Raw genomic sequence first — 27,767 nt, 5'->3', positions numbered from 1 at the left:
AACCATTGGCCTCTCTTTGAGGGTTTTCATCACTGGTATTCAGGTGTTCTGACAATACCACAAAGGCAGGTTAGTGGTGGGCATTTGTTTTGATTCACAATTATTTCAGCCTGAACCCACCAGAGTTCATGCACAACACTCCAAGAGCTGGGCAGCCACATCTTATTTTTGGATTTGCCCATTACATTTTCCCCCAGAAAACACTGGCAGCTATGCCACACCTCCAGTCCCTTTTAAATCAATGGGAATGTAGGCATCTAAATATGCATTTTGGAGCCAACTTTAGCCATCAGTTTGTTTTTTTAAGATCTTGGCCTTAAAGCTGTCCATCTCCCTGTTATCATCAGGGCAGCTGCTATCTTTGCCTGGAGCTAGAGGGGAATTAAGAGGTAATTTTCACAGTGTTTTAAAAAAAAATCCCTATGGGGGTCTAGTAGCATTAAACTCTGCTCCTCCTCTTAGGTGTAAGAGCAACACTTCACACCTCACTCAACTATAGTAGAAGGTGCTGCTGCTAATTATCTCCAAATGATAGCATGGGGTTAAGCCCTCTTGACACTGCCAAGTGAAAGGCTGCTTTTCATCTTCACTGTAGTATAAACACAAGAGCTGGTCAAAAAGGAAAATGGGAGGGAACTGTGAATTTTTGCAGTGACATTTCAAATTTTTCTAACCAAGTACAAACTGGTTGACAAACAGGGAGACAAATCATTAAAAATGGCATCAAAATTATTTCTAAACACTTGAAATTTTCAAGTCAGCTCTAGAATATCAAGTGCTGTAGTTGGATTCCCTTCCTTTGCTAGCTCTCCTTCCTCTTGCAGGGTAAAGGCTATTATTCAAGAACTGAGCTTATTGCTGCTCTAATGGGTACTGAGAGGAGAGTGAGCTGCAGCACTCAGATCTGAACTTCCCCGGAGTTTGTGGGGGGAGGGTTGGATCTGGGGCTCTGTTTTTTCCTAATAGGCTCCAGATTTCAAAAGCTGAACAGCCCTGAGCCTGGGTAGGTGATGGGGTAGAACTGTCTGGAGCTTTGATTCAGTCCATTTGTCTGGTTAATTTCCACAAACCGATGCTCCATGACTGAAACATGCCCAGTGTATGGTGATGTGGGCTGGATCTGGACTTTCACCACAGCCCCGCCCTTTAGAATGGATACGTGCATGTTACTCCAGTTGTGATGTGCTTCCGGTCCATTGCTAGTATGGGATGTTCTGTTCTCCTTTTTCACATTTTGATTAGTTGTATTCACTGTAGGAGACACCTTCTCCCTCACATGCTATCCCATCCCTAATGTTTAACTGTGCTGATCAGACCCTCTCTAAAATGATATTGTAACCACTGAGGAGCACAGATCATGTCTTTGCTTGTACTTTAATTACTTTCAAAAGGTGTCAGTGTGCTGCCTGGTTAAGCGATACTGCAAGTGACTCTGTCAAAAGACTATAGGTACATTTCTGAAACAGACAACTCTAGTCTATATTTTCTTCTGGGATCAGGCCTCATCTGATTACCTCCCCACCCTTTTAAAAAATTCCTGGCAAGTAGAGGCCAGGACGCACCTCAGACTGATAGACTAGATTAAGATTATTTTGTCAGAAAACTAAAGTGTTTTGACAGCAGCCTGTAGCACTTCCAACACTGTCAGAGTGGATTATCCCTCACTGGTGTAGAAAGGTCACATGACAATCTCTCTCTCTCTGGAGCAGGGAGAACTGGGCATGGCAATCCATGCTTCTTATGCTATTCAAAAAAGAGTCATAGCAGGGAGCCAATTCCCTTTGTCTTTGGTACAGCCAGAGCACAAGGCCCCAGCTGTTGTCCACAGCTCTAGGTTGCTGCTGCTAGGCTGATTGTCTCTGAACATTTTAATACTGTATTTGACACAACTGTGAGGGCTGCCCAATCACCATGCAAAATGGGGGAAGGTTTGTTTGTTCTTTCAATCCAGCTTCAAAGCCATCACTGTCTAAATACACACAGTCTGCTGAAATAGCACTCAGTGGAGCTCTCTGGATGGTGAGTGGGAATTCATGGGAGGAATTCCATAGGGAATGAGAAAGGGAGGCAGTGATTAGTTGGATTTTTGAGGAGGGAAAGGTGCAGTCAAATTCCTCCCAATCCCAAAACCACTAGAGGTGGTGGGGGGGGGGAGGGGGAGCCTTACCTTCAGGCAAAGGGTGACCCTACCTTACTCACTTAGAGCCAGAAATACCTTTGAAAGATACAAGAAGACCAAGATACTGTCCCAGGCGCCATTCCCATGCCCTCCCCATTTTTCTCAGTCCTATCTTTCACATTCCCCTCAACCCTGAGGAAGAGTTTTGGGAGACTTGGTTTAATGACTAGTAATTTATTTGTTTGTTTTCCTCCCAAGCACAAATTAGAAGTATCTAGATTCTCTTTTTATTGCAGATTATGGGACAAAGTGAATGTGCAAAGCAGCCTCGGATGGAAAGTCTAGAGAGAATGAAGTTACATGCGATCAGAAAGATCAAGGATATGTTTCCTATATTCCTAATGAAGTAAAGACAACAATGTTGTATAGGAGGTCAGACTAGATTATCATAAATTATAATGGTCACTTCTGGCCTTTGAATCTGTGAATCAGTCTGGCAATCCCTACATTCTCCATCCATCCTTGTGGATTATGTGTAGTGTGGGAAAAATCTTTCCAGGTCTCCTCTATACATCAAAATGAACCAAAAATGGGTTCACAGACCCATTTCTTTTTCTGGTCAGCTTTAACTCCAAGGTTGGTGTACCTCCCCACTCCCTCTTTCTGTGGTGGAATAACTGCAATGTTTTTGTAAGGGGCTTTATATCTTCATGCTGTGTGGTATTGTTATTCAAATAACAAATATCACAGGATCTTTTTCAGGGATAAGGCAACAAGCCACATTTATTGTGAATACAAAAATTTGGTAAATAGTATCAATAATGTAAATACCAGGGAAACAGGATCAACATTGTAACAATATCAATAATGTGCTTTACTTAGTGATTACAAATACAGAGACTCTTGTTAATAAAGTATATTTCATTCACACATATTTCAATTGGTACTTTCATTTACACTCATACACACTGACAGACATACACAGACAGGGAGACAGACAAACATACATAGGGGTCTCACAGATGTTATAGTTACCAGCCTCTTGGTGCTCATGGTAGTCACTGGCCAGGTGACTGTAGCACGAGGATAAGGAGCAAAGTTCTGCCAATGCACATTGGTACTCCTGGATGGTGTGGTGATGTAGACCTGAACCTCCAGCCTTCATCTTTCTGTCCCATTTTATAGGGAAAAGATCTCATGTAAGTCTATGGGTTTTTGCTCTGTCATGCTGCACCTGCATTTGGTGTGATCCTTAATCACCCCCATTGTTACAAGTCTGATCAGATTTTGTCCTTTGAAATGGACTGACTTCAAAGTTATTAGGGTGGACTCCTCTTCGGCCAGTTGAGTGGTAAAAGTTATTATCTTCGCTCTTTTCTTCCTCCCTCAAACGTTTGAGATGAGGCTGGTGTTTTCTTCATCATGTTTGGACATTCCTTACTTAGACCAATTGTTCAATCACTCTCCCTGTCTACACCCACCTCAATTGCCCAGCCATTCACACTTCAATCACTCAGTGCCAACTTCTAGCTGAAGAATTCACATATTATTATTTTTTAAAGGAAACATTATTTCATTTTTGCCAGTGTCTTTCACAATTAGGTCGGTATATTACATTTCACAATGTGGCTTCTTATACTTAAAATAGGGTTTTTACAAATATTTTGAACGTGGGTAAAATTAACAGATAAAATGGTCAGTGGAGTGGTTTTACAAACAATCTTAAAACAAATAGAATTATACAAAGTAAAGACAGACGAATTATTATGTAGTAAATGGATATTTTTAAAAAGACTGAAGTGAACATTTCAAAGGGTAGAACAATAAGAGTCAGTTGAAGTTTTAGCTTTTGATTAAAGTTACAATGTATCAGGCTGAAGTACCTCTTGGTAGAAAGAGGGGTGGGGTGTTTGTGGTTCTGTTCTTTCATTTTTTTCATGAAAACAGGATTGGGCCAACAGTATCTTCACATCACCTGTATGCAGAGCTAAGAGAATAATTGACTTTTCAGTTGCGTGGCTGACCTGGAAAAAAGATTTTTATTTCAGGTCGAAATGATTTTTGTTTTGTTCTGGGGTGTTTTTATCTTTCTTAAAAAATAAATAACAGATTTAGCTAAATTTCAAGTGTCAAAACATTTTGTATTGACAATATCAAAACAAAACTTTTCCATAACTTCTGTTTCATGTTTTTCATCCAAAACTATTCACTAACTGACCCAAATTTGCAAATAGTTATGGTCCATCCGAAACAGCACATTTTGGCAAATAAACTGTTTGTCCAGAAATAACATAACCCAGTTCTACTTGCATGTCCTCTACTGTCTGTCTTCTCCCAGGATGCCATCTAGTGACACAGTAATGAAACTAATTACTATCCCTACCAGAACTTAGGATCAAGCAAGGGAGTTGCTGGAGTCAAGGCACAGGTTTCTCTTTTTCATTGATATTTTCCACTGATGCTGGAGGTAATTTTTTGCACTTCACTCGACTAGTACAGTGACACTAGTACTTGTGCTAATCCATGAGAAGTAGGAATGTTGCATTTGGGAAGGGAAAGGATTAAATCCCCCACACTCTATTGTCTTTAAAAAAAATCCCTCAGCTTTAAGAGATGATTTCTAGCTATACAGATTTCTGCAATCTGGGGCCATGCTGCAATATGAATAACACGGTAGCACACCTGAAGCTTTGCCAAGCAGCTTTACTTAAACTAAATCACTAATAAATAATTCAGAACAGAAGTTAAATGTTGGTCTTAAGCCATTTTGCAGCATGCCTGGAAGGCAGGTTAGAGTATTGTTCCTCTTTCCTTTGTGAAACTGAGCTTGCGTGGGGCCTCCTCCCCTAGAAATCAGGGGGCTCCCAGCCACAGACTTCGCAGTGCCCTAAAACTGCTCCAGGAAATCAGCCTTTGTCCAGCATAATGAGCAGAAAGGGCCATAGCGTCTCTAATGAGCAAGAGGCAGCAGCATCCCTTCCTCCTCTTCTATTCCTTTCAGCCATCTGAATGATGGAGCAGCAGATCAGTGCCATGGAGGAAGGAAAGCAATGGAATACTCCTGCTAATTTCAGCTAGTGCAAGGCAGAACCAAACTGCAGTGTGCAGTTATCCGGGCCAGAGGCAGATTATGGGGATTCGCTAGCTACTACTTCCTCTGAAGCATGAGGCAATGGCCACCATCAGAGACAGGGCCCCCCACTGGGTCATCTCATAGTTCCAGGCTGGCAGGTCCTATGAGAAAAGGATAGTGTCCAAGTCAGAACACTGAAGAGGAAGAGAGGGAGAAGTGGGTGGGCATTTATATAGGCTTCCCTTGGCCCCTTGCCCTCCATAGAATAGGAGTGATGAGGACTAGGAAAAAGGATTGAAGTTTTATTAAAGCCCTAGTCCACTAACTGTCAAACAATAATTTCCATCTGTCTCCCTCCCAGACCTACCATGTAGAGAGAGATTTTCCTCATAGATGATCTGACTATCCACAGTTGAAAGTCAAATGTGAATCCTGAGCGGGGAGGATCTTTCAATTTTTAAATTGGAAGTGATTATAATCAGCTGAATTAAAGATGAGTAATAACCATAAAACAAAGACCATTTAGAGCACAACTCCTTTGTTGGAGACTTATTTTAAAGTCTATATCCGATTGTATTTAGCACCCCTTTGCTGCTTGCATAAGCCCTTCCCTTTCCTCTTGCTGGTGCTTGCTATCACTAATATTTGGAGCAACTTTGCCCCTCTTGTTGCATGGGCTGGTCCTCGATTTTCTTCATTCAAAGTGACTCCTCACTGTGCCAGATACACAGGGTTGCTGTCTTGGAAGAAAAGTCAATAATACTGCTGCTAGCTGGCAAGGCGTGTAAAGCCCAGTACCAAAGGGACAATAAAGTAAATAAAACAAAGTTCAGCAAAGGAATGACACATGCAAGATACCAGCATACAAAAGGAAGGGCAGGGTCTTTATGGGGAAGAGGAGTGTGGAGTTGGGGAAGAAAAGAGTAGATGCTAACTAAAAAGTAACAAACATTAATAAACCAATTCCTCACCTCCTAACACAAGCTCCTTCACACCCTGATCCCAGCTCCTACTCTGGCAGCTTCCTAAAGCAGGAGGTAGGTTGAGTGTCCTGAGATGAAGTGCTGCAATGCTGTGGAGGTAGCCAGCTTAACTTTCTTTTTCTTCAACCCTGGGTAGGGTCCTCTCCTCTCCCTACTCCAGCAGGGCTCGCTGGTTGTCCTGGTCTGGTTGTGGCCAGTGTCGGCTAGGAGTGCTCACTCTGGATGCTGGTCACTGCAGTGCCTTGATGCATACAGCTAGCCTCAGAGCAGTTCAAGAACTCCCTGGGGGGAGTGGGAGATCGGGAAGGAATCCCTGAGCCATGCTGTCTTTCTTCCAGCTTCCAAACTCTCTTTCTTTCCTTTGTGTAGTCAGGCTGCCCCTACCTAGGGGCTGTGCAGCCCTGGCTTGTCACTGGTCCAACAAGTTTCCTCACCCAGATCTCCCCAAGCCAAAACCTCCCTATTGACCCCAGCAGTTCTAACTCTCTGGTCCCACTGTACCTCCATGCAGACTGGGACTAGGGTGAGAAAACTTCAGCAACCATCTTAGTTGTAGGCCTTCATGTAGCACCCCATAGAGGCTCAGTCTGTAGCTCCAGGAGCTGGGGAAAGAAAGCCCTAGTGAGAGTTGCCTTTGTTTGTCCAATGCTGCAGCACAGTTTTATGTGAGGTTTTGTGCCGCTGATTTCTGTATTAGCCTTACAAATGTTGCAAGAAACACAGGAGACCTCAGCTTCTCTCTCTCTCTTGTTCCCTAGGGAAAGGGAAGTAACACCAAGACATGGGGTGGGTTGAAAGGGGCCAGGTGCTATTATGGGAAGTAGGCCAAAGAAGTGGCGTTTACATTTTATTCTGAAAGCTTTGAGGTTTATGGTCTTAGTCAGTCCCAGGAGATTGTTTCATTGCTATAGGCCAGCTGCTGAAAATGCCCTCTCCTGGGCTCACAAGTCTCCTAGTGGTGGCTGTCAACTACAGCCACGTTAGACAAAACCTTTGCTTAGGTTTATTTGAAAGCTTATGGATATAGGACTGGTTGCTTTCTTCTGACCCTCTCCCCCATAACCAGTTTGCAGAGAGAGATACTTACTTTTGCAATATGGAGACCCCCAAGAGATCAAAAATCATGATTAAAATAAAAATCATCTTGCCAGGAGATTACATTTCGTTTTTTCAGCCCGCCCTTTGATTTTCAAATTCCTCCTGCATCCCCAGAAAGTGTGTGTGTGGTGTCACTATTAGGGTCGCCTTAATGGGTAAGGAGATTTTGGCCAGAATAGTACTCCAATATAGACAGTAGCTCAAACATCAGACCAAGGGGACAGAAAATAGTGAGGATGGCCGGGTTGTACTGTTCGCTGCTAGGAAGGAGCTTTTGTGCTATGTGAGACGTACTAAAGAACCTGACGATATAATCTAGGGGACTGTTTCTCACATACTGACTCAGTGGCTGCATGTGGCCTCCAGGGGCTTTTCTTGCAGCCACAGCCTCCTGGCAGTGATTGAGGGGTGAGGGGCAAAGCAGCAGCCTCTGCCCCCGGGCCACCAGCAGGGGTTGGACCCTGCCCCACTCTGCAGCCACACACACTGGAGGCAGTTTGTGTGAATTCCCTACTTTCCCAGGGGTGGGGGGGCTTGGGCTTACGGATTCAGCCCTGAGGTGGTGGGTAGCAGGATCTGTCCACAGGCTACAGGGTTTCCAGCCCTGACCTCATCCCCCCCAGTCCCCATTGCCTCCTCTGGCCCCCATCCCCCAGTCATGGCTTCAGGCTCTGGAACCAGGCTTCAGCCACGCTGTGATAGTCTGTCCTCCAGCTGCAGGGCCCAGGCTGTGGCTGCAGGGCTCCAGCCCCGGTCTCATCCTCCCCCTTGCCCCCACTGTCCCCAGCCCCCCTCCCTCCCCTCCTGGTCCCCCTGCTGCCTCCCTACCCCCCTTCCCATCCAGGGCTTAATTTGGCCCCTGGCTGGACAGGGCTGAATAAGTCAGCTATGAAAAGTGATATTTGTATGTTTGTTAATATCACGGTTCACTGCCTCCCAGCTAAACTAGCAAGTCTGCTGCTGTGAAAAGAGATATTAACAAATATACAAGTATCACTTTCCATAGCAGCAGACTTGCTAGTTAGCAAGTCTTTAAAAAAAGGGGGGGGGAGGGGCAGCCAAAAAAGCAAAAGAAACACCACCACAAAATGACAAGAACATACAAAGCATCTTATTTGTGTTTCTATTCTCGTCTGTATTCTTTACTGGACCTAAACTACATTATTTTTATTGCGTCTGCAAAAAAAACCAGCAACATAAATAAATTACAATGATTTGAACATGCATATATGCATATTTATTTGTTTTTCCTAAAGTTAATTAAGTAAGTATTTATAAATAAGTATTTTAGGAAAAAGTATCAAGAGTTGGTGGCTGCACTTTGAGGCCATCAAAAAATGTGTTGAGAACCCCTGATCTAGGGCATGCTACAGTGGGAGGTTATATTACCTAATCAGAACAAGTCCTCAATGTGCTTTGGACAGTGAAACACTCTGGGATTACCCAAAGAGTCCAGGATAAATCACTACTACCTGCTTACTGTGCGAGAGAGCCTTGTCTGAGCCCAAGGGAAATCTTCCCCAACTACCAGCTGCAGGCAACACAAGTGGCTCTGCTCTAGGTTCTCTGCAAGCCCCGTTCTGTCTCTCTGCAGGCTAGCAATTTACTCGCCCCCCCTCCCCCTATTACCTCAGGTGCCAGTCCCTTATTTTCTGGACACCCCCAATGTACACTGAATCCACTGCCTCCATAGAAACAGTGCACCCCACTTCACCGGTTTCACCTCACTTCAACACACTCCTTAGCACAAGGCACTTAGATTTATAGTAAAGCCAAATTAAAAGTTTACTTAACAGAGCTTGAAATAAAGATTCAAATAAAAGCAAATATAAGGGTTTGGAAACATAAGTTGCAGGTAAAAGAAAACATAAGATGCAAACTATAGCCTGTACTTACTAACAAGTTACTTTCTTGTCTAATTTCCTGTCCTCTCACCCAAATGTCAGTCCTTGCAGCGGTGGTCTAGTTCCAAGAGCTGGAATCCAACTTTCACAAGACATCCCTGCTGGCACAGTTCCTCCTCTGTAATGGATAATATATTGTGCCCTTTTCTCTTCTCTTATACAGTTGCAGACTATTGTTTCTTAGTTTGTTTTTCCAAATCCTCAAGCCTTCACCTGGCCCGAACAGTAAACACAGACTATCTCCTCAGATATCAGTGTTGACTGAGAGCCCTGAGACCCCGCCTCGCCTCAGGTAACGAGTCTCACCTTCAACAGCTTTGAAACCCAATAGTCTACGTATTTCTTAAACTACTTCCCCTACAAACATCTTGCAATAATCATGACAGTCAGCTAGTTCTTAGCTTTCAGCGAGGACGAAGACAGCTGGACACAGGGGTAATATACAAGGCTGGGCATATCTATGTCACAGACAGCCAAGGTCACATGCTGGGCTGTCGCTATGGACTGAAGGTTGGTTATTGACGTTGCAATTAGCTCTATGAGAAGGGATGGAGACTTAATGTGCAATCCAGACAGTGCTTAATTTGTGCCAAGGTTTGCCAGGGCTGTGTTCTGGCACTTCTAGCCCCAGCACTTCTGGGCTTGCTGCATCAGTTATGAATGTAAAAAAATTGCTTGAGCTCTGGCCCCTCTTTCACTACAAATTAAGCACTGGACCCAGCACTTCCAACCCAGCTTTTGTTAGACCTTCATCTTTGTAGATTGGGATGGGGAGGCACAAAATGGGGTTTATAAAAGGAAAGGTCTTTCATTAATAGCCCTGTGATAAATTGCATTTATCATTACCTTTGACTGCCTTATCTGCCTGCTGCCTACTAATCCATCTCCCATGGGGTTACTACCGACATTCCATACCTCTGCAACTACAATTTATTGCAAACACCCTGCACCAGAAATATTTCCTTCTTTCCCTTATATGTGGAATTTCTTCACAAAATTACTAGTCTGAGTTGTGGAATGAACACCATTAATTTCTAGACCAATGGCAGAGGAACTGAGACAGAGAAATTAAGTGACTTGCACAAGTTACACAGGAAACTTGTGTCTAAGCCAAGATTTGGACCAAGGTCTCCTGTGTCCTAGTCCAGTGCCCTATCTACTAAGACATCCTTCTTACAAGAGAATACAGAAAAGGCTCCCACTAGAAGGTGAAATCCTGGCTCAATTGAAGGTTTATCATTGACTTAAATAGGGTCAGGATTTTACCCATTAAAAATAATAATTAAAAAAAACCTCAAACATTTCCAAACTAGTTTTCTGCAAGATGCGGGGTATATACAGAAAAATGTAGTGCGGTATAAAGGGTTTATTGAAACTTGTTTGAAAATACCTGTAATTCAAGCATGACTTCACCACTTGTGAGAAATATACTCATCACGAATTCATGTTGATATAACCTCTCTCTGGCAGAACCTGCCCTGTTCATCTCCAAAGATGCCAGAATAGGCAGAACAGTTAGGAGAGTGACAGTTTTTGAAATATCTAGGGATTTAAATTTGAGTGAGAATCTCTGGGTTCAGCAAAAGAAAATGCTAAAGAGGCAGAGATGAAAGTTAGTGGAGGAGAATGGGGAGATGCTAAGTAACTGAACCTTAGTTTCAAAGAAAGAGTTCTGTTTTTTTAAAAAGTGAAATACAACTAAAATCTAGCACCAGACAAAAACATGAACGTTGAACAAACACAGCCAGGAACACATTAAAAATCAACAGTAATAATTAACCCTTACATAATTATTTACATTTTCAAAGCAATTTACAAATATTAATTAATTAAGCCTCAACATCCCTGTGAGGTAGTTATTAGCAGCCCCATTTTACAGATGGGGAAACTGAGGCACAAAGCAGTTACGTGACTTGTTCAAGGCCACACAGCAAGTTACCTCTGGGGCTCCTGGCTTCCAATCTTGTGCACAGATGCCTAAAAAATACTGCTTCTCTGAAAAAGCCTTTTTCTCCCCTCACATCCTCTGTAAGACAACTGACCACATTTCACTCTGTGACATGAAAGGGTGCTTGTCAAAAGCCATTCATCAGGGTGTCTAACCAGGAAGATTGTATTGGGAAGTAACATGTTTATAGACACACATTGTGTGTCTGAAAGGTGTTCTTTAAAAAAACCCAATGATTTCTGACGTCGGTGCTGCAACACTGACACAGTCACAAATGATATCACGTTTCATCAAGACGCCAGCAGCAGCCACCAGAAGGCTGCGAGAGGCCCTGTCTTCAATTCTGACACAGTTCTCAGTCAGAGAGAAATGCTATTTCTTCACGTTGGGACCCCCTCCGCGGAACAGGAATGTCTCTTCAGGGAAGGTTTCTGCTGAGAAAAGCTAACAGGGTTGCAGCAGGCCTGCACCAAAAGCAAGGGGTGGGAGTGGAAGTGTGGGTTAGTTTGGAGGTGCAGCCATCGGATGATTGGGATCAGTCCACACTAGCACTTAGAAACAATGAAAAGGTTCATATCCCATCCACTGTGGTTAGGGGGATGGACTGGATGCATCACACCTCTCGGGGGATGGCTGAAAGCAACACTACTGCTACTTTGAGCAGAGGAGAAGTCTCCCTGGCACAGCCCTTGTGGACTGAAACAGTCTAGTAAAGGCAGAGGAGCTCATGTCTGGATGCCCCAGGGCCCCATCTCTGACGGTGGGGAATCACGCAGCTCCATTCAGACTATGGTTAAAAATCCCAAACCACCTTTAAAAGGCTGAACTCAATAGATTTAACCCTTGATAGGGTTGTTGAGTCCCAGCACAACCACTGCTGACAAAGGGAGTCTCACTGGACCATCCCGCGGACAGCAGCTTGCAGTTCCAATGGGGAGATGAAAATCCAATAGTCCTTCCAGTCGCTGGCTGGAGTCACTTTCATGACAGCTCAATCTGAAGGTCCTCCCCATATTTTCGGATCAGCTTCCCATGATTGTGGTTGACTGACCACTGCTTCGGGAGATGCTTCGGTTGCATGGTGTCCAGAAAATGCTGCCGCCAGTGCCTCTCCAGCTGCATGAGTGAGCGCAGCCCCCCTTTGGCAAAGCACTGCACCACCTTCAGCCCGTGTGGCATGTAGCTCTCATTAGAAATCCTGCCAAGATATAAGGGAGTTTGGTTTCACATAAGCCCAGTATGGGACACTCGGCCTCCCAAAGCTCCCCACATCATGACATGCTAGGCACCCTCTCATCCAAAGCACTTGACAAACACAAGGCTTAATTAGGCAGGCTGGGCCAACAGAGTTGTCTGCCTGACTAATCCCCACGCCTTTAGCAGAGTAATAATGGGTGAGAGAGACTGCAAGCTTCTCCCAGCAGGAACCATGTTGTAATCTATGGCCCCTATCTCCCAAGTGCCTCAGTGCCGGGGGTTCCTTGTGCTCTGCTGTGCCCTGTTTGTAATGCACCACATAAATACTTAGTTTGTTAAACTTTGGTCCTGGTTTTACAGGGATATTAAAACAACAGGAGGTGTTTTTAAAGGAGCTCGGGGGGGGAAAAAAATAGACATCTATTACTTAGGTCTACGAATGCTGCTGGGATTTTTGTTGCTGTTGTCCTATTTATGTATCAGGACACCTAGAGCCGTGGCTAGGCACCCTTTTCTGTAACTGCAATCTAAATACATAAATATACACAGCACACATGCAGATGGCTAAAACGTTAGACCTAGTCACTGGGGTTCTTGTGGTACCTGGTTTCCAGGCCGGCTGCTTCCTGGAGCATCTCTGATGTAACGGTCTCGGTGTTAAAAAAGTCCTTGATTCCTTGCAGCAGCTCCTCTCGCCTGGTGCCAGGCAGGCTGTCTGCATTCAGCAAAGCTCTGGCCCCTGACCGGACCTGCCTCCGCAGGGGATCCTCCAGCAGGCGCACCCCTTCCTCGCAGCCAATGGGGGCATCAAACTCCTCGGCCAGCTGCTGCTTGAGATGATTGTCATAGTAATTTGAGATGGCATGACAAGAAGTGCAAAGCAACAGCACATCATGGGAGTTGTGGTCCTTCATCTGGATGGGGAAGTGTCTCCTGTACTCGTGAGGTACAATGTTCTTCCTGGGAAGGAAACAGCAACAGTCTTAACTAAGACTTCAGTCAGCTGCTGCCATCAACTACTACTTACACACTTGATGGCACACTGATATAAAAAGGAACTATCCCATAAGCCGGAACTTTCCATGTTTGGTCTTAGCCCATGGGTGTATTGTGCTTCTGTGAAGTTTGAGGATAATCTTGGTTATTTTTGAGTTAGAGGGGGAAAAAAACCACACACTTCTAAGTTGTTTTTTTTTTTTTTTTTTTTAAAGAATCAGAAAAGTGTATGTAAACATAGCATTGGATTAATTCTCTGTGACTACTCCAAGGTCAATCTGATGATTTTAGTCACAGAAATATATTTTTGCTTTCTACTCCTGTTAGCCCTGCAGAGACAGCACTAGTTTCTGTCCTGGCCAGTGCATCAAAAGAATTCCTAACAAAAGGCCCAATCCTGCAAGTACCTTATACACGTTTAACGATACCCATAGAAGTAGTGCATTCACCTCAAAGGGACTACTCGTGTGAAGTTAGGCAGATACATCAGTGCTTGCAGGACTGGGCCCTAATTCCAAATGCAGGACCAAATGCTAGTCTCAACTACACTGGTGCATTCCAGGAGGGCACAAAGGAATTGCACAATTGTAACTAATGGCATAATATGGCTTCCAGAATCTTTATTACTCGTGATAATGAACAAGTAAGAAGCCCAGCATGATCTTCAGATCCCAGCATGAGTCTGCAGGGAGGGCAATCAGAATAAACATACTCTGTAACCTAGGTAAGTTCTCTCTGGAAGTTACTGAGACACAAGCAACAAAGAACCCTTTGCATGAATTCAAAGAAATTTGCACCCTGTTTTTAGATACATTTGGAAAAAACATTGAGACTACTCAAAGAAAGTCAAACCTCCATTCCACCTAAACACTGCTCTCCCAAGTCACTGCCTTCCCTCCTTTTCCTAATTACATATTTTTTCTCTTATTTTACTTCTGTAACCACCATCCACATGTGTTAGGTCTATGTCTTGCAGATTTGATGGAGCAGTAATATTGCAGAATTCTACTGGCGATCCCATGACGCTTGCAGTATATTGAAACATAGACAAGCTGTAAGTCAATTATCTCTGATGTTTGGTTTTTCATATACAAATCAATAGAAATCAATCACAACCCTTCAACCACCCAAAAAAAACCTCACTCTGCCATTTTACAGGTATTTTTCAGAGCTGAATCATAGTTAAAGATGAAAATATGTACGTTCATAAGAACATAAGAATGAACGAACTGGATCATTTTAATATCGTCAATCAAAGTAATTAAAAAATGTTTGATCAAAAACTTTATGTGTGGTATGTTATTCGTCCTCAGTGACGGCTTCAAGGGTGGAATCAAATTTCAGAAAGTTATGAGCAACTGCAAAATCACTACTGAGCACGCTTAGTAGACACCTGCAGAATTATCAAGTTAGTGAAGCCCTGGCTCTTACGTGACATCAGAAGGGGTGAAAAGAACTGCACGTGCTTCCTGCTTGGCCTAGCTAGGGGGCTAAAGGGGACAGGGACAGCCACTAGGAAAGTGGCTTCTGCACCACAGAGATTGTACAGGCCTCTGTAAAAACATTCCAACATCCTTTCCCAGAAAACCTATGAAAACACCTTTGCCATCAGCACCAGATGAAATCTGCAGCCAGACAGCCCAATGCTCACAGAGAAGTTTTAGATTCTCTCCACAATTTCTGATGCATTCGATGAATTTTTCAGAAATTCTGAAGCTTTCATTTAAAAATAAATGTCTCTTTTTTTCCTACTACAGAGACACAGCTGTCTCACTATAAAGTGGTGTGCTGCTGGTCAGTTGACTGTCACCTTGCAGGATACTGCTCCCAGCTAAACAGCAGCTGTAAAGGCAGGAACTCATGCTCCATACCAATTAGCCTTATGGATACGTAGGTGTCACAGCTCACTTGAGCCATTTAAATGCTAACAGGATTACATACAGAAAGGTGTGCCAGTCAGGGTCCAGACACACCCCAGTGTAAGGCTGGATTCAGGATGATTTATAATCTTTTTTGTTTGTTTACCTAATGCCCTCTGGAGTGGCGGGGAAATGTATAGTAAGATCTAATCATGAATGGACAAATGGAGTCCTGTGCAAAATTCTTAGCATGTATAAAAACCTTGGTAAAATGTGCACACTGATCAAAGTGCCGTGTGCAAAATTTTAGTACCGTGTGCAATGTGGCAGGAAGATAGAGCATTCTAACTGGACAGTATTTGAGTATTTAAGACGGTGGACTGCTCTGGACTCTTGCTGTCCATCTGAGTGGCAGCCAGACTGCCATGTTTCTAGGAATCAAGATCAAGACTGAAGAGCAGAGGAGCACCAACCACCAACTTACATTGCTCCTGATTCTCCTCGTCCACTGCTGACTCCTGCGTTCCTGCTTTCTGTGTCTGTGCCTCCTGACCCAACCTGCTTCATTCCTTACCTGATTCACCTGATCCCGGTCTGTCAAGGGAATGTGGATGTACTGATTTATGTTTATCTTTACAGTATCCATTGGTTTGTGATTGTGGTAGTGCGCCTTGGCTTCATGCCTACCTCTCTCATTTAACCCCCAAGCTATTTGATTGTGTTTGTGCTGTTTGCTCATTGTTACTAATAAATGCATATTTGCTTCACCGCCTTACCGTTGTACCATAAATTCTTTAACTGGTGATAGATATGGAGGGTGGAGGGCCTGTGGGGAAGAGAGATCCTGGATAAAGATTACTCCCCAGGGCATTGTTTAGTGTTTCCTTCTTTAACACCAGAGAACAGATGATTTAAATCACCAGAATGATCAGTTAAACCAAATGATTGCATGCTGAAGTATTGTACTATAAAAGTATAATGAATAAGGTATTTTATGAAAGCTTGTAATGTTCTGAACTTGATGGTCATTATGAAATATGTATACAGACTGCGGTTATGAAGCTATGTATTTGTGAATATAGAAAACTGTGCTAATTATCCAAGCTACAACTCCAACTGTACCTCACAGCAGGCAGGGAAGTTTACACAAAACTGGCTTCAAGTAATGATGCATTGTCCAGCCCAGAAAAGACAATGATGGGCCATTAGAGTTAACAGAAAGACATTGAAACATCCGGGCTATCAGTCAAGAGGGAATTTCCCCACTCTGAATAAACATGCTTCACCATGGCCAGAGAATAAAGGGAAAAGATTTTTAAAAAACAGGGTTGGGACTGAAGTTTTTTATCCAGACCTTGAGGGACATTCTCGTGATGAGAGGCTCTCTGTGAATGCTGGATCCCTCCTCTAGCTCGGGAGAAACTGTTTTATGGCAAAAGGTAACTTGTATTATAAAGGGATTGAATCTAATATGGAAGTGTAGAAACGTGAGGTGTTGTTTTGATGTTTATTTTCTGAGTAACTTGTATAGGTTTGCTTTCCCTAACTATTTTGTCTTCGAATCTGTGTTTTTTCTATTAAATGAACATTTTGTTTATTTTTAGCCCAAGCAGGTCTCTGGTGCGCAAGTTGTGTGGAGTGAGCGTGCGAAAATAGCTGGTATGAGGGGTGCTGGTTTCACACCTTTGGGGGTGATGAACCAAAAAGTCCAAATACCTGGTAGTTAAGAACTTGAGAAGGATGAATTTGGGGAGACTCGGAACTGGAAGGGCTGTTGGTGTCACACTCCAAGGAGTAACTAGATTGGTGAGAGCCAGGGTGAGAGCTAACGGTTGTGGGCAGGCTACCGGTATCAGGGAGCTAAACCACAGCTGCACAGTACAAAGGCCCCAAAAGTTTACAGGTAGGCAGTGACTGTCTACAACCAATCTGGGTTGTCCCCAAAATGTCACAGAGGGTTTTTTTTATTCTCTTTCATAGAGAAAAAAGTTAAACTGGGAGGTATGTGCACCCCTGGACTGCATTGTTTGTGTTTTTGAATACTGCTTGTTCTCCAGTGAGTGTAAACATGACTGCCCTCTACTGGATAGGATGTCAACCTGTCCCATGTCAAACTTGTCCAGAGACATATGATCATGTGGTCCTCTAATGGACTACAGCCTACTCAAGATACACACACTGAATTCTACACAAGCATGACTGTGTCCCCCTTTACCTACCACTGGTAAATAGCACAAAGTTCTTTATGTTAAGAGACTGAACTAGATCAGGGTCTGGGTTTTACTCTACCAAATGTATTTTTCTTCCCTACCTTGTGTAAAAACTCACCGGATGTAGGACTCTTTCTTGCCACACACCACACACAGGTTCTCCTTAACTGTCAGATAATAATCGACTTGGGACTCAGGACGTCCTGAGGGTTCGAACTGCAGCTTCACAACAAATGGATCTGTGCTCACCAATTCTGGAAGGGTGGAGGCAAAGAGGGAGGCCTTTAGCATTTGCAGAAGAACTGGAAAGGTGGAAAGCTAAATGAATTATGCACAAAGCTAGGAGACACATCCTGTTCATTCTTTCTCCCAACATCTCCAATAACTGGATCTACGTTCATACCTGGACCCCTTCTCAAAAATATCATTTCTTACCCAACAAAATCATGGCAAAGAAAAGATCTCTTACACAGATACAGACTAATATGAGGACTGGCATACGTACCTCCAATGCCCTTGTCCAGATACCACTGGGCCTTTTTGCGATCACAGGTACACAGAGGCTGTCCATCTGGTGCATGCAGGAAACAATTATCATACAGGGGAGATTTTCTGTGGAATAAGGTGAACATCATGATAATTAAAAATAAACAGGACCCCAGAAACTGAGCTCCATGTACCAACGTATTTCATGCTGCGTTCACCCGGTGTTCTCTGACAAGTGGCCCCAGAAGTGCACACGCTTCTAGCCCTCAGCAACACGTACTTGTGGGCCAAGCACCAAACTGGCAGAACAGGCTGTCACCGAGGGCAACAAAACACTTAATGACTGACTGTTCTGGGGACAGCTACTGACTGTGAAGGATCTGGTTCCCAATTGCCTCACAGCAGCCAATACCCATAAAGCTGGGAATTTTGAACCCTCTGTTTAACATGAGAAATTATCATTGATGACAGGCTTACATTTCAGAATTAAAAGTGAGCAACTCTCAATGGTGAAAAGTAACCTATATGTTTAAAATCTGGTTTGGATACTCTCGGGTGTTTTCAGCAATAAAGGGAAGGAATTTGTTTCCCAAACTACATCTTTACTTCTACCCTTTAACAAACGCCTGAGGAGGAAGATGTGTTGTATCTTCCAACCAGGAGGCCCTAGCAACCAAGCTTGATAAATGCTAAGGAGCAGGATGGGCAGTTACTGTAGTAATGCAAAGGCTTTTGCTCCTTCCCCTACAATCCTTACTCCACTCACCAGCATCAGAGAGATCACAGTAGTAAGAATTCTCTGAGTTGAGCAGCTACCACAAGAAGCATTAGACCAAGAACTCTTCCACAAACTTATTCAGTAATTCATACTGTCTCTACAGTAGGGAATTTGACAAAAATATTTCCACCAGTGCATGGTGATAAAAAACACAGCAAGATGTTGGGATTTGTCTATACTAGAGCCCCAACCAGTGATTATCAGCAGTTCAGGTGAACTGGTAATAAACAGTGATGGGAATTTTTTGTAGTAAAGGCTACACTGTTTAGCCTGTTTAGCCACGATAAAGGATATAGAAAATAAATGGAGAAGCAGCAGTAATCGCTCAGTCAGAGGTGTCATTTGAGTGATTTATGGATCAACAAAAAAAATTCTAATTTAAACAAACATTCTCCTAGAAATCAGCAATGGAAGAAACCTTTTGAATCACATCTAATCTACCCCCAGAGACTAGGAGAGGACATTCCCTACGATATGCTCTCTAGCATTTTGTCTTGACTAGTTTTAAGTATCTCTATGAAGGGTCTTCTTGATTAAAAAAAAAAAAAAAAAAAAAATTATAAGAGACCAAGGCCTAGTTTTAGCTCAGAAGTCTGTTATATCACACACACACACACACACACACACACACACACACACACACACACACACACACACACTTAGTTTTTCCTAGGGGGTTGATTCCTTCTTTGATTGTTTGATGTTGGCTCCAAATGTTTACTAGAAATACGAAGTGACCAGAGAAAGTAAGTAACAGAACATTGTTATTTCTATTTTAATTGTTAAAGAATACTCATGAATCAGTTTTACTAGCTCCATTAAATTACCTCCTCCATAGCTAAACTGAGAACCTTAAAGGAAAAAGCGAACACTGACATGTCTATTTTTCCTTTTCATTTGGCTATGACTAAAGTTGTTTAATTCATGTTTGTGTGTATAAAATCTGATTTAATCAAATTACATTTGAAAACAGACATATCAATTCTGCATCTCCCCTGCTGGATTAAGAGGGTTTATCTAACTTGTTTTAATTTAAAAACATGTAAATAAAATAATTGAAGTCTCACATGGTCGGATTCCATTGTTTCATAAGAATTTAGAATTTGCCTGATCAGACCAGACCATTGGTTGAAGTCTGGTATTTTGCCTCCAGTAAGAGCTAACAGCTGGTGCTCTGGAAAAAAACAACCCTCTCACTCTAGCCATTATCCATCCTGCCTGGCCAATTGTGACATGCTCTATTTAGGTGCAGGCCAGAGATTTTCCTTCCTGAGCTTTGTGGTAGTCAAATTATACCTGATATCCCTATTTTAGAAAGCAGAATGACAAATGTCATATTGCTTTGAGGTGCGCTCAGTTGGTTAGGACCTCTGTAGCATCAGAATGATAGCGCTTTCTTTTATCCTTTGGTAAACGTATTGGACTCATTTTTTCCATCACTTATATCTTATGTTTAACTCTCAGGGTTAGCTATTGAACACCAGCAGTAGTGAACGTACATAACCGTAATGAACAGGGTTGGAAGTATCATTCAAAATCCTGTCCTCACAAACTTAGTTAAGGTGCATATAGTAAAAAAGGTTCATGCCATTACCTTGCAGAATATCCCACACCCAGGGGCTTTCGTTTCTGTTTGCGGGGATCCTTCCCTTGCTGATTTACCGGGGACTGGCCATTAGTTGCAGACCTCCGATTCCTTGGTTTCTGCTGGAAATCCACCTTTCCATTTCCATCATCCCCTAGGCTGCTGCTACTTCTTCCTCTGAATGGGACATCCATCAAGCCCTGGCACTTGCCCAGTACCTTTTCCCAAGCAACAACAGCATTTTCACCTCCAGATGTAGCTGGGATGAAGAATAATCCCAGCAGATGGAAAAAGAGAGCCACTGAGACCTGGGCATCCTTGGCAGCATAAGTGACCTGGGGAGAAGAGTCAGAGTCCTATGTTTCCATACAGAAGGAGGGCTAACACCTTGGGAGGACCTGAGTCAAGTTCCCCAAAACACAGAGAATGTGAAACACCATTTCTAGGTAAAGAGGGAGCAGCCTTTATTTCACTTAGGCACTTACACAGAGTTCTGGCACTGAGTGCTGAAGTGAGAATCTGGAGCCTCTCAGCTCCCTACCTGGAACCACAGACCCTCCACTTCATTATACTGTCTGAAGTCCGTCCAGTAATCTGCAGTGTAACTGGTTGACTACCAGAGGAAGCCTGAGGGTATTATATAATAGACTGCTACAAAGTCAATTTAAGAAGACAGGAAGAGAGACAAGCAGAGCTCAAAACAAAATATTTACATATGCTCACTGTAGTCCTGTCCATCAGGCACCACGCAGATGGACTGACTTTAAAGGCAGACATGAAAAGCTTTACATGGTTAACTCCTTGGTCTCAAGAGCTCAATAATAATATGCTCATTATGGGCTCAATCCTGTAAGGTGCGGAGCACACGCGCTCTTGTTCAGCAAAGTCCTCGAGCACCTGCTTAACTTTAAGTACGAGTGGGTCCATGCAAGTCTATGGGATTACTCGTGCTTGAAGTTAATCAGGTGCTCAAGCGTTCTGCTGGATCAGGGCCAGCATGTTCAACACTCTTCAAGGATCAACCCCCAACAGATACAGATAACTCACAAAACCCGCACAGATCAGCAGTCACCAGTTCCTTGCAGCTTGCCTATGAATAGAGATAATACTTGGCACTTCAATCCCCTTACATCCAAATATGTCAAACAGTTTTTCAAACATTAAGCCTTGAACAGCCCACCCCTGCATGAGACAGGAAATTATCTCCATTTAAAGAGAGGGAAACTGAGGTAGAGAGAGATGAAGCAGCTTGACCAAAGTCACAGCAGAGCTACAGACCCCAACCTCTTGAGCCCAGGCCCTGTCCTTTAGCCACAAGACTTTTCCTCCTCACACAAGAATAACTACAATCCGAAGACAGACCTGGTCTTGAGTCAGCTCTTCTGCCTCCCAGTTGCTGCAGCGCAGGCGAAGAGACTTGTCGAGCGGGCAGTTCAGGATGTTCTCAGCTAGAGATTTGAGGCTGAGTCCATTATGGAGCAGATCTTTCCTTCAGGTTAGTAAAGAAAAGCAAATAGATAAAAACACCAATCAAATTGAAAAACATTCGTATCCACTCCAACTCTATTGGGAACTACTGAAATGTGTGACTAGATGATGTATGTGTCAGTGACCATTACAGGAACAGGACACCTGCTCATCTGTAAAATTTACCAGCTAAGTTAGCATAGCTCCTGCTCCTTTAGGTCACTGGTTAGTTTTGGAGCAGAAAATCTCAAGCATGAATGTTACTACTGCCCTTTTGAAGCTGTTTCACAGAATACAGACACTAGATCATTTACAGAATCTAAGAATAATTTATTTTGAGAGAAACAGTGAGGATTTTTCCATAAGCTGTCTGCCTCTAAATGAAAAGGAGAGCTGGGCAAGGTTGCTGAATGGAATTGAAATGCCTCTAGATCAACTGGCCATTTTAATTGGGATTTGAGAAATACATTCACTGCTTTAGCGGAGAAGAATGAGACGATTCATTGGGCAGTTGAAATTTGTAAGACTCAAGGATTCCATGTTCTCTAATACTCATGGTTGCTAAAGACGTGGCACAAGGCCAACAGACCTACACTCCAAATCAGTTACACAGGCCTGCAAAACATTGCAATTGAGGAGTATTTCTTAGGCAAAAGGTTTTAATTTTATTTCTTTCACGTAAAAGAAGCATTTGAAAATATTGTTGTATCTTTAATGTTTCACTAGAAATAGAATTATTATAGGAGAAAATTAAAAGAGCTGATTAATTTTGTAAATTTCTCAAGAAGTCTGATAATCAGCTCTTTCCACTTATCTGCTGATTGTTTCTCTAACCTATATCTGAGGACAGGGTGTGCAGGTACCCAATTACAGAGGATCACCCTGCCACACATTGACTATTATAGACCACTAGGTTTGAAGCTTTAATAAGCCAAATTAATGACTCCTAGGACAGTCTATGTTGGCAACTTGTAAAGGAGGCCAATGGGCACAACTAATTTGCATATATATTTACATAACATCCTAATTACAACACTAGAATTTGTTTGTATGTGTGTCTTCCTTGATCACTGAACTCTATCTAATACCCAAGTCAGTTTGCTCCCCTCTATCTGAAAATCCATTCAGTGAAGCCACTGGCAGAAACACCACAGGCCAAATCCAAATATTTAGGTGGGAGGGAGGGATGGAGGAAGATAGGGTTTCCAATATTTAAAGTTTAATTTTCCTTTCACTGGTCACCATGCAGATAAACAAACAATTAAGTTGCCTTGTTTATATAGATGGTGTAAATGGTGACACTGGCAATGTTTCAAATCCTAGATGTTAGATGTGGAGCCAATCTGAGAAGGCTGTTCATCTAGTTATATTATAGCAGTGCTTTCCACAGTGTCAGAGGCCATAAAGCACTGAAAATGGGTCTCCAAGACTGCTTCATAAAGGAGAAAGTGAGTAGTAGACCCTAAAAGATAGAGAGAAAAACAGCCTACTGTATATCGAGACCAGGTGTGTTTCCCTTTCTCGCTCTTTTAGATTTTTGCCTTAATTATCGAGACACTCTTACAATTCAATACTAGCTCAGTTTGAAATTGCGAGCCACTGGGTAGAAGGTACAATATACACACACTACTTAGGAGTATTAGTTGAGCTCCTAAAAGACAAATGTCCTCATTACAAAAATAACCAACACAATTGGCACTATTTGGCTTCCATACTGACAGCCTCAGCACAGAGCGCAAGGACTGAACAGGCCACGGAGACTCTATCCTCCATCACCAGTACAACTGGTCTGCTTGGGTCAGGGTTTGAGATACACACGGCAAGGGCAGTTGGAGAGGGACTTGCACTGCTGTTACACAGACCGTAAGTGTTTTCAGGACAAATCATTTCTTAAGATTCCCAACTAAAACTGTACTCCACAAGTAAGCTGCTGCTGTCTATGGATACGCACCTCTGTCTCATGGCTAGGTACCGGAGATCCACACTCCCTTTGACTGCAAGGCCGTAGTCCTGAAATAGTTTGCAAGAATCTTCCCAACATCCAACCCCAACTTTTAATATAGTGCTATCGGCCAAAATGTCCAGTAAAGCCTTTGGGATAGTTTCGCCACTGCTGACCAAACTGGGCAATCGAACAAGAATGCAAAAGCCACTGGAGGAGGCCATCTGTAAGAGGGATACAGAATTGGCCTTTCCTTCCACGGACACCTGAAACCAAAAAAACAAAGAAAGCTGGCGTTAGCATATTAGTATCTGGGCACAAAACAAACCACCACAGAATCAAAGGCAATACAGATGAAAAGAACCTATTAAGTGATTCATTCCAAAACCTTTGGGACCACTGTAGCATTGTTCCATATAGTATTTTCTCTAGTGCATGGTCATGTCTATTTTAAGTGACTTAAGCAATGTGGCTTCCACCACTTTCGTTGGATGGTTATTTCACAGCCTAACAGATTTCACCATTCGGTATTTTTTCCCCCCTTATCTATTAGCTTAATTAATGTATGCAGTGTGGATGAAATTCACCCTGCAGAAGAGGGCCAGCCCAAGGTCTAGACATCATTTAAATCCCACTAAAAGCCAGTTTTCAATGCTTAAATGGGCCTTGTGCTAGCTTTCTTCTGAGAATTTCACCTTCTGTTAGGTCCAATATTTTATGCATATATTTATAGTTTCAATTTCTCCTCTTTTAGTTTATTTTTCAATTAGTTACAATTTTTAAAAGATGTAAACTCCTTTAAAGTATGAAGTCAAATTAATACAATTCTAGTAAATTACCTTGAAAAAACATTGTACAAATCCGTAATATTCAGCCAATCATAAACGGTTATAGTTCCATCCATAGAACATGTCAGAGTTATTCCTAAAGTTTAACAAAGGATGATCTCAATAAACTTCAAATCAATGTTCAGCTAATTTGAGTTTTTATTAAAATAAAAATCAATAGATCCTTCTTGGTTCCCTGCTGATAACTGCACAAGTAATTTCAAGAGTCATTTCTGGTGTGTCCATTCTAACACACAGGTTACTTAAACCAGAGATGGTGTTGGTGCAAGAAATTTTCAAGGCCTCATCAAATTCTCTGCCTTTGTCCTAGGAGGCTGAAGAACAAATTTTCCTTGACCAAACACTTACCCACTCACAGTCAATCCCAAGCACTGGCCACCTCTGCAGCTCCTTCTTCAGTAATGGTTCTACTCGATCCCATTCCTCTGCCACTGAAACTATCACTACCTCTGCACCAAGGATCTTCTCCACCCAGGAAATGGTGGGAGAATTCACGAAAGAATGTAACTCCTTCTCCTCCCCTTCCGTCAGTTCCTCATCTCCTGGCCCTCTCGGAGCTCCATCTCGGTTATCACCACAACGGGCCCTTTCTTTCCGACGCTGGCTTACTTTCCACAAAACCAGACCCCCTACTGCAATGCCCAACAGGGTGGCAACAGTAACTGTCACTGCTGTTTGTCTGGGCATTTTTCATCCTCCTCCACTTCACCCACTCAAAATGGCATTGCAGAACTCTCTCATAGCCTGCAAAGAAAGAGGAGGGAGAGATAAAGGGTAAATGTTAAAGAACCGATTCGAAATTTCCTTAATCTAAAATTATAAAATCAAACTGCTACTATTTAGACAAAGATCCAAGTAAAGCTCAGGATCATAAAGCAAAAAGGAATCTTTAAAATTTACTGGATTCTATTCAGGATGAGTAAATCAGGGATCAAAGCAAATCATACACACTGGAGCAGTGGCATGCTGAGTCTAAATTCAGGTCTTGGTTACACGAATGTAAATCTAGAGTAATTCCACTCATTTATATCAAGGTAACTAAGAACAAAACTTGGTCCACAATCCATCATTTCCCAAACTTCTGAAAGCTTATGTCCCCCTCCTTTAACCCCAACAAGTGCTGCTAAAGGACCATGCAACTGTAAATCCTCATAATATGCTCCTACTATTTTGCTGAGCACCATGATAGTTCACAATGTTGATATTTAAAGCCTTAACAACAGCATCTGTGTTATCATCCATTAAAATCAATGGGGCAGTTCACACCTTTGACCTGTTTTTAAAATCAAAGAGAAGACTGCAGAACAACGTCCACAGCCTCTTCAGTATTCCTGATAGGGAGGGATGTGCCCAATGCTTTGGTAATTGCTGCCATGATGTATATGCTTTGGGAAGGTCTGTCTGTACTTCATCAGTGAATATATGTATATTAAAAGTATTTCTATGATCTTGCATAGCAGCGTTCCCTTGGATCTCAACACCTTCCTACTAGAGACCTAAAGCCTGGTCTATACTAGGAAATTAGGCAGAAAATCCACACCCAAGTGACGTTGCCAACCTAACCCCCAGTGTAAAGAACCCTATGCTGGAGGGAGAGCTTCTCTCCTTGACCACAGACAGCAGAAATTCTCTCCTCAGTGTAGGAGTGTCTTCACTTAAGCACTACAGCAATGCAGCTGCACTGATGCAGTGTGTTAAGTGTAGACCTGCCCTAAGTAATAGGTCCTGATTGTACAAGGTGATCCTTGCATTGCACCCATGTGTAGCCCCACCCACATCAATGTCCTCAAGTGTAAACAACCTAGTTTTCAGCTGGAGTTTGATGAATGGGACCATATGATAACACCACCTGTGATAGCAGGGGCTGACCTCAATGACACAGGAGGTCTCTTCCAGTCCTCTGTCCCCGAGTGTGCAAAGCAAAGCCACATATTTGCAGGATGGGGTTCTAATACTCCAGTCCTGCAAACGGTGTCAAGCATCTGAGTAGCTGCAGGTGTGAGCAGCACCGACTTAACTGGAAGGACTCACGACCTGCATGGTTTACTCGTGTCTAACTGTTTGCAGAACTGAGGCCTGTGGCCCCGATCCTGCAAACCGAACCACGTGGGAGAAACCAGGCAGCATCACACACAAACACACAGTCACACATCCATCCGCTAGGTTACCCCCAGGAGCTCCAGAGCGGGAGAAGAGCTGAAAGCACCAGCAGGGAGAGAAGACGAGACACCCCCCCAGGTTGCTCTGTACCCCCCAGCACGGGGAGCCAACAAACCCCCCCTTGTAGTCCTGCCCTTGGCAGCAGGCCAGCCCGGCACTGTCACACCCTGGGGCAGCGCCACACCACCGCGCACAGCCGGCGGAGCGCCAGGGGGAGGCACAATCTGGAGCGTGTAGCGGGGGTGCCCGGGGCTGGGCACTCGGGGAGGCGCCCATCGCCACCCGGGCGCGGCAGGGAAGCAGCCCCGCCGTACCAGCCGCTTGTCCCAGCAGCGACGCCCGCCCCGCCCCGCGCAGCCCCCTCCCGTGCAGAGAAACCCCCGCGCGCGCGGAGTCCCACGGCCACCTCACCTGGCCTGTCCCCGACCTGCCTCCGCCGCCTGGGGGGCCGCCCCGCCCGCAGTGGAACGAACGCGGGGTGGCTTCTCTCTGGCAGCGCAGGAAGGAACCCGCGCGCTGCGACGCCGCCCGCACCGACGGACGCTTGGCGCGCGGCAGGCACAAAGCCGGAGCGCCCGCACCGACGGACACTTCCAGTCTCCGGCTCCTCCTGGGGCGGAACCTGGGCGGTAGCCCGGCGTTCTTTTTCTTCCTCTCGGCCTATGGGCGCCGCCATCTTGTACGGCAAGCAGTCTGCGGGCGGGGTTGAATCTAGCTGCTTTAGGGGTGTGGGTGGATACCTGTTCTGTGGTTAAATCAATGGTGCACAGCCCCGCCCGCACACTTTGCGGGGCATCTGGGGTGGAACAACATTATTATTTGCAAATACCAAAAGCTTCCCTCCCAGGGCACCTGCTTGCAAATTTCCACTTCGCAGGAATATGCCATGTGCGGGCTGGCGAGCGGAGCGTGACCCTACTCAGGAGTCGTGCGGGTTTTATTTGGGGCCAGGGGGCCTTTCCATGCCGCCTCTTAGTCACGTGTGAGCGGCTCTGAGTCTTTCTACACCTTAATAGGTAGACAAGGTGATGGAGGGAGTTGCACTTTGAAGTGGCTGTCTATAGATTTCTGCCTGTCACTGGGTCCAGGGGGAAAGCTGCAGGGCTTTTTTTTT

At 43.8% G+C, this 27,767-nt stretch overlaps 1 protein-coding gene across 1 annotated transcript; it reads right to left on the bottom strand.

The window, feature by feature from the left end:
• Positions 1-8,398: 8,398 nt before the first annotated feature.
• EXD2 (exonuclease 3'-5' domain containing 2) lies at positions 8,399-27,526 on the bottom strand. The gene is made up of 9 exons (XM_067557813.1): positions 27,065-27,526; positions 24,842-25,237; positions 23,655-23,911; positions 21,599-21,725; positions 20,246-20,571; positions 17,893-17,999; positions 17,506-17,641; positions 12,926-13,282; positions 8,399-12,323 (listed from the first exon to the last, which is right to left on the bottom strand). Exons 2-9 carry the CDS (start codon positions 25,178-25,180, stop codon positions 12,107-12,109), a joined length of 1,866 nt encoding a protein of 621 aa, XP_067413914.1. The 5' UTR covers positions 25,181-25,237; positions 27,065-27,526; the 3' UTR covers positions 8,399-12,106.
• Positions 27,527-27,767: the final 241 nt, after the last annotated feature.

This window comes from Emydura macquarii, unplaced genomic scaffold (assembly GCF_026122565.2).
Source record: "Emydura macquarii macquarii isolate MOO-44397 ecotype Brisbane River unplaced genomic scaffold, CSIRO-AGI_Emac_v2 contig_1876, whole genome shotgun sequence".
Classification (NCBI taxonomy): domain Eukaryota; kingdom Metazoa; phylum Chordata; order Testudines; family Chelidae; genus Emydura; species Emydura macquarii.
Note: the sequence above shows the minus strand (reverse complement) of the source record. Positions and strands in the feature narration are given on the sequence as shown.

What these genes read in the sequence shown, in the direction of transcription:
- EXD2 (XM_067557813.1), bottom strand. Translation starts at nt 25,180, where the DNA reads ATGCCCAGACAAACAGCAGTGACAGTTACTGTTGCCACCCTGTTGGGC. An exon ending in AAGAAAGAGTCCTACATCCG is followed by an intron (nt 13,283 to 17,505) that starts GTGAGTTTTTAC and finishes TTTCCTTCCCAG; the next exon opens with GAAGAACATTGTACCTCACG. An exon ending in GCAGCCGGCCTGGAAACCAG is followed by an intron (nt 12,324 to 12,925) that starts GTACCACAAGAA and finishes ATATCTTGGCAG; the next exon opens with GATTTCTAATGAGAGCTACA.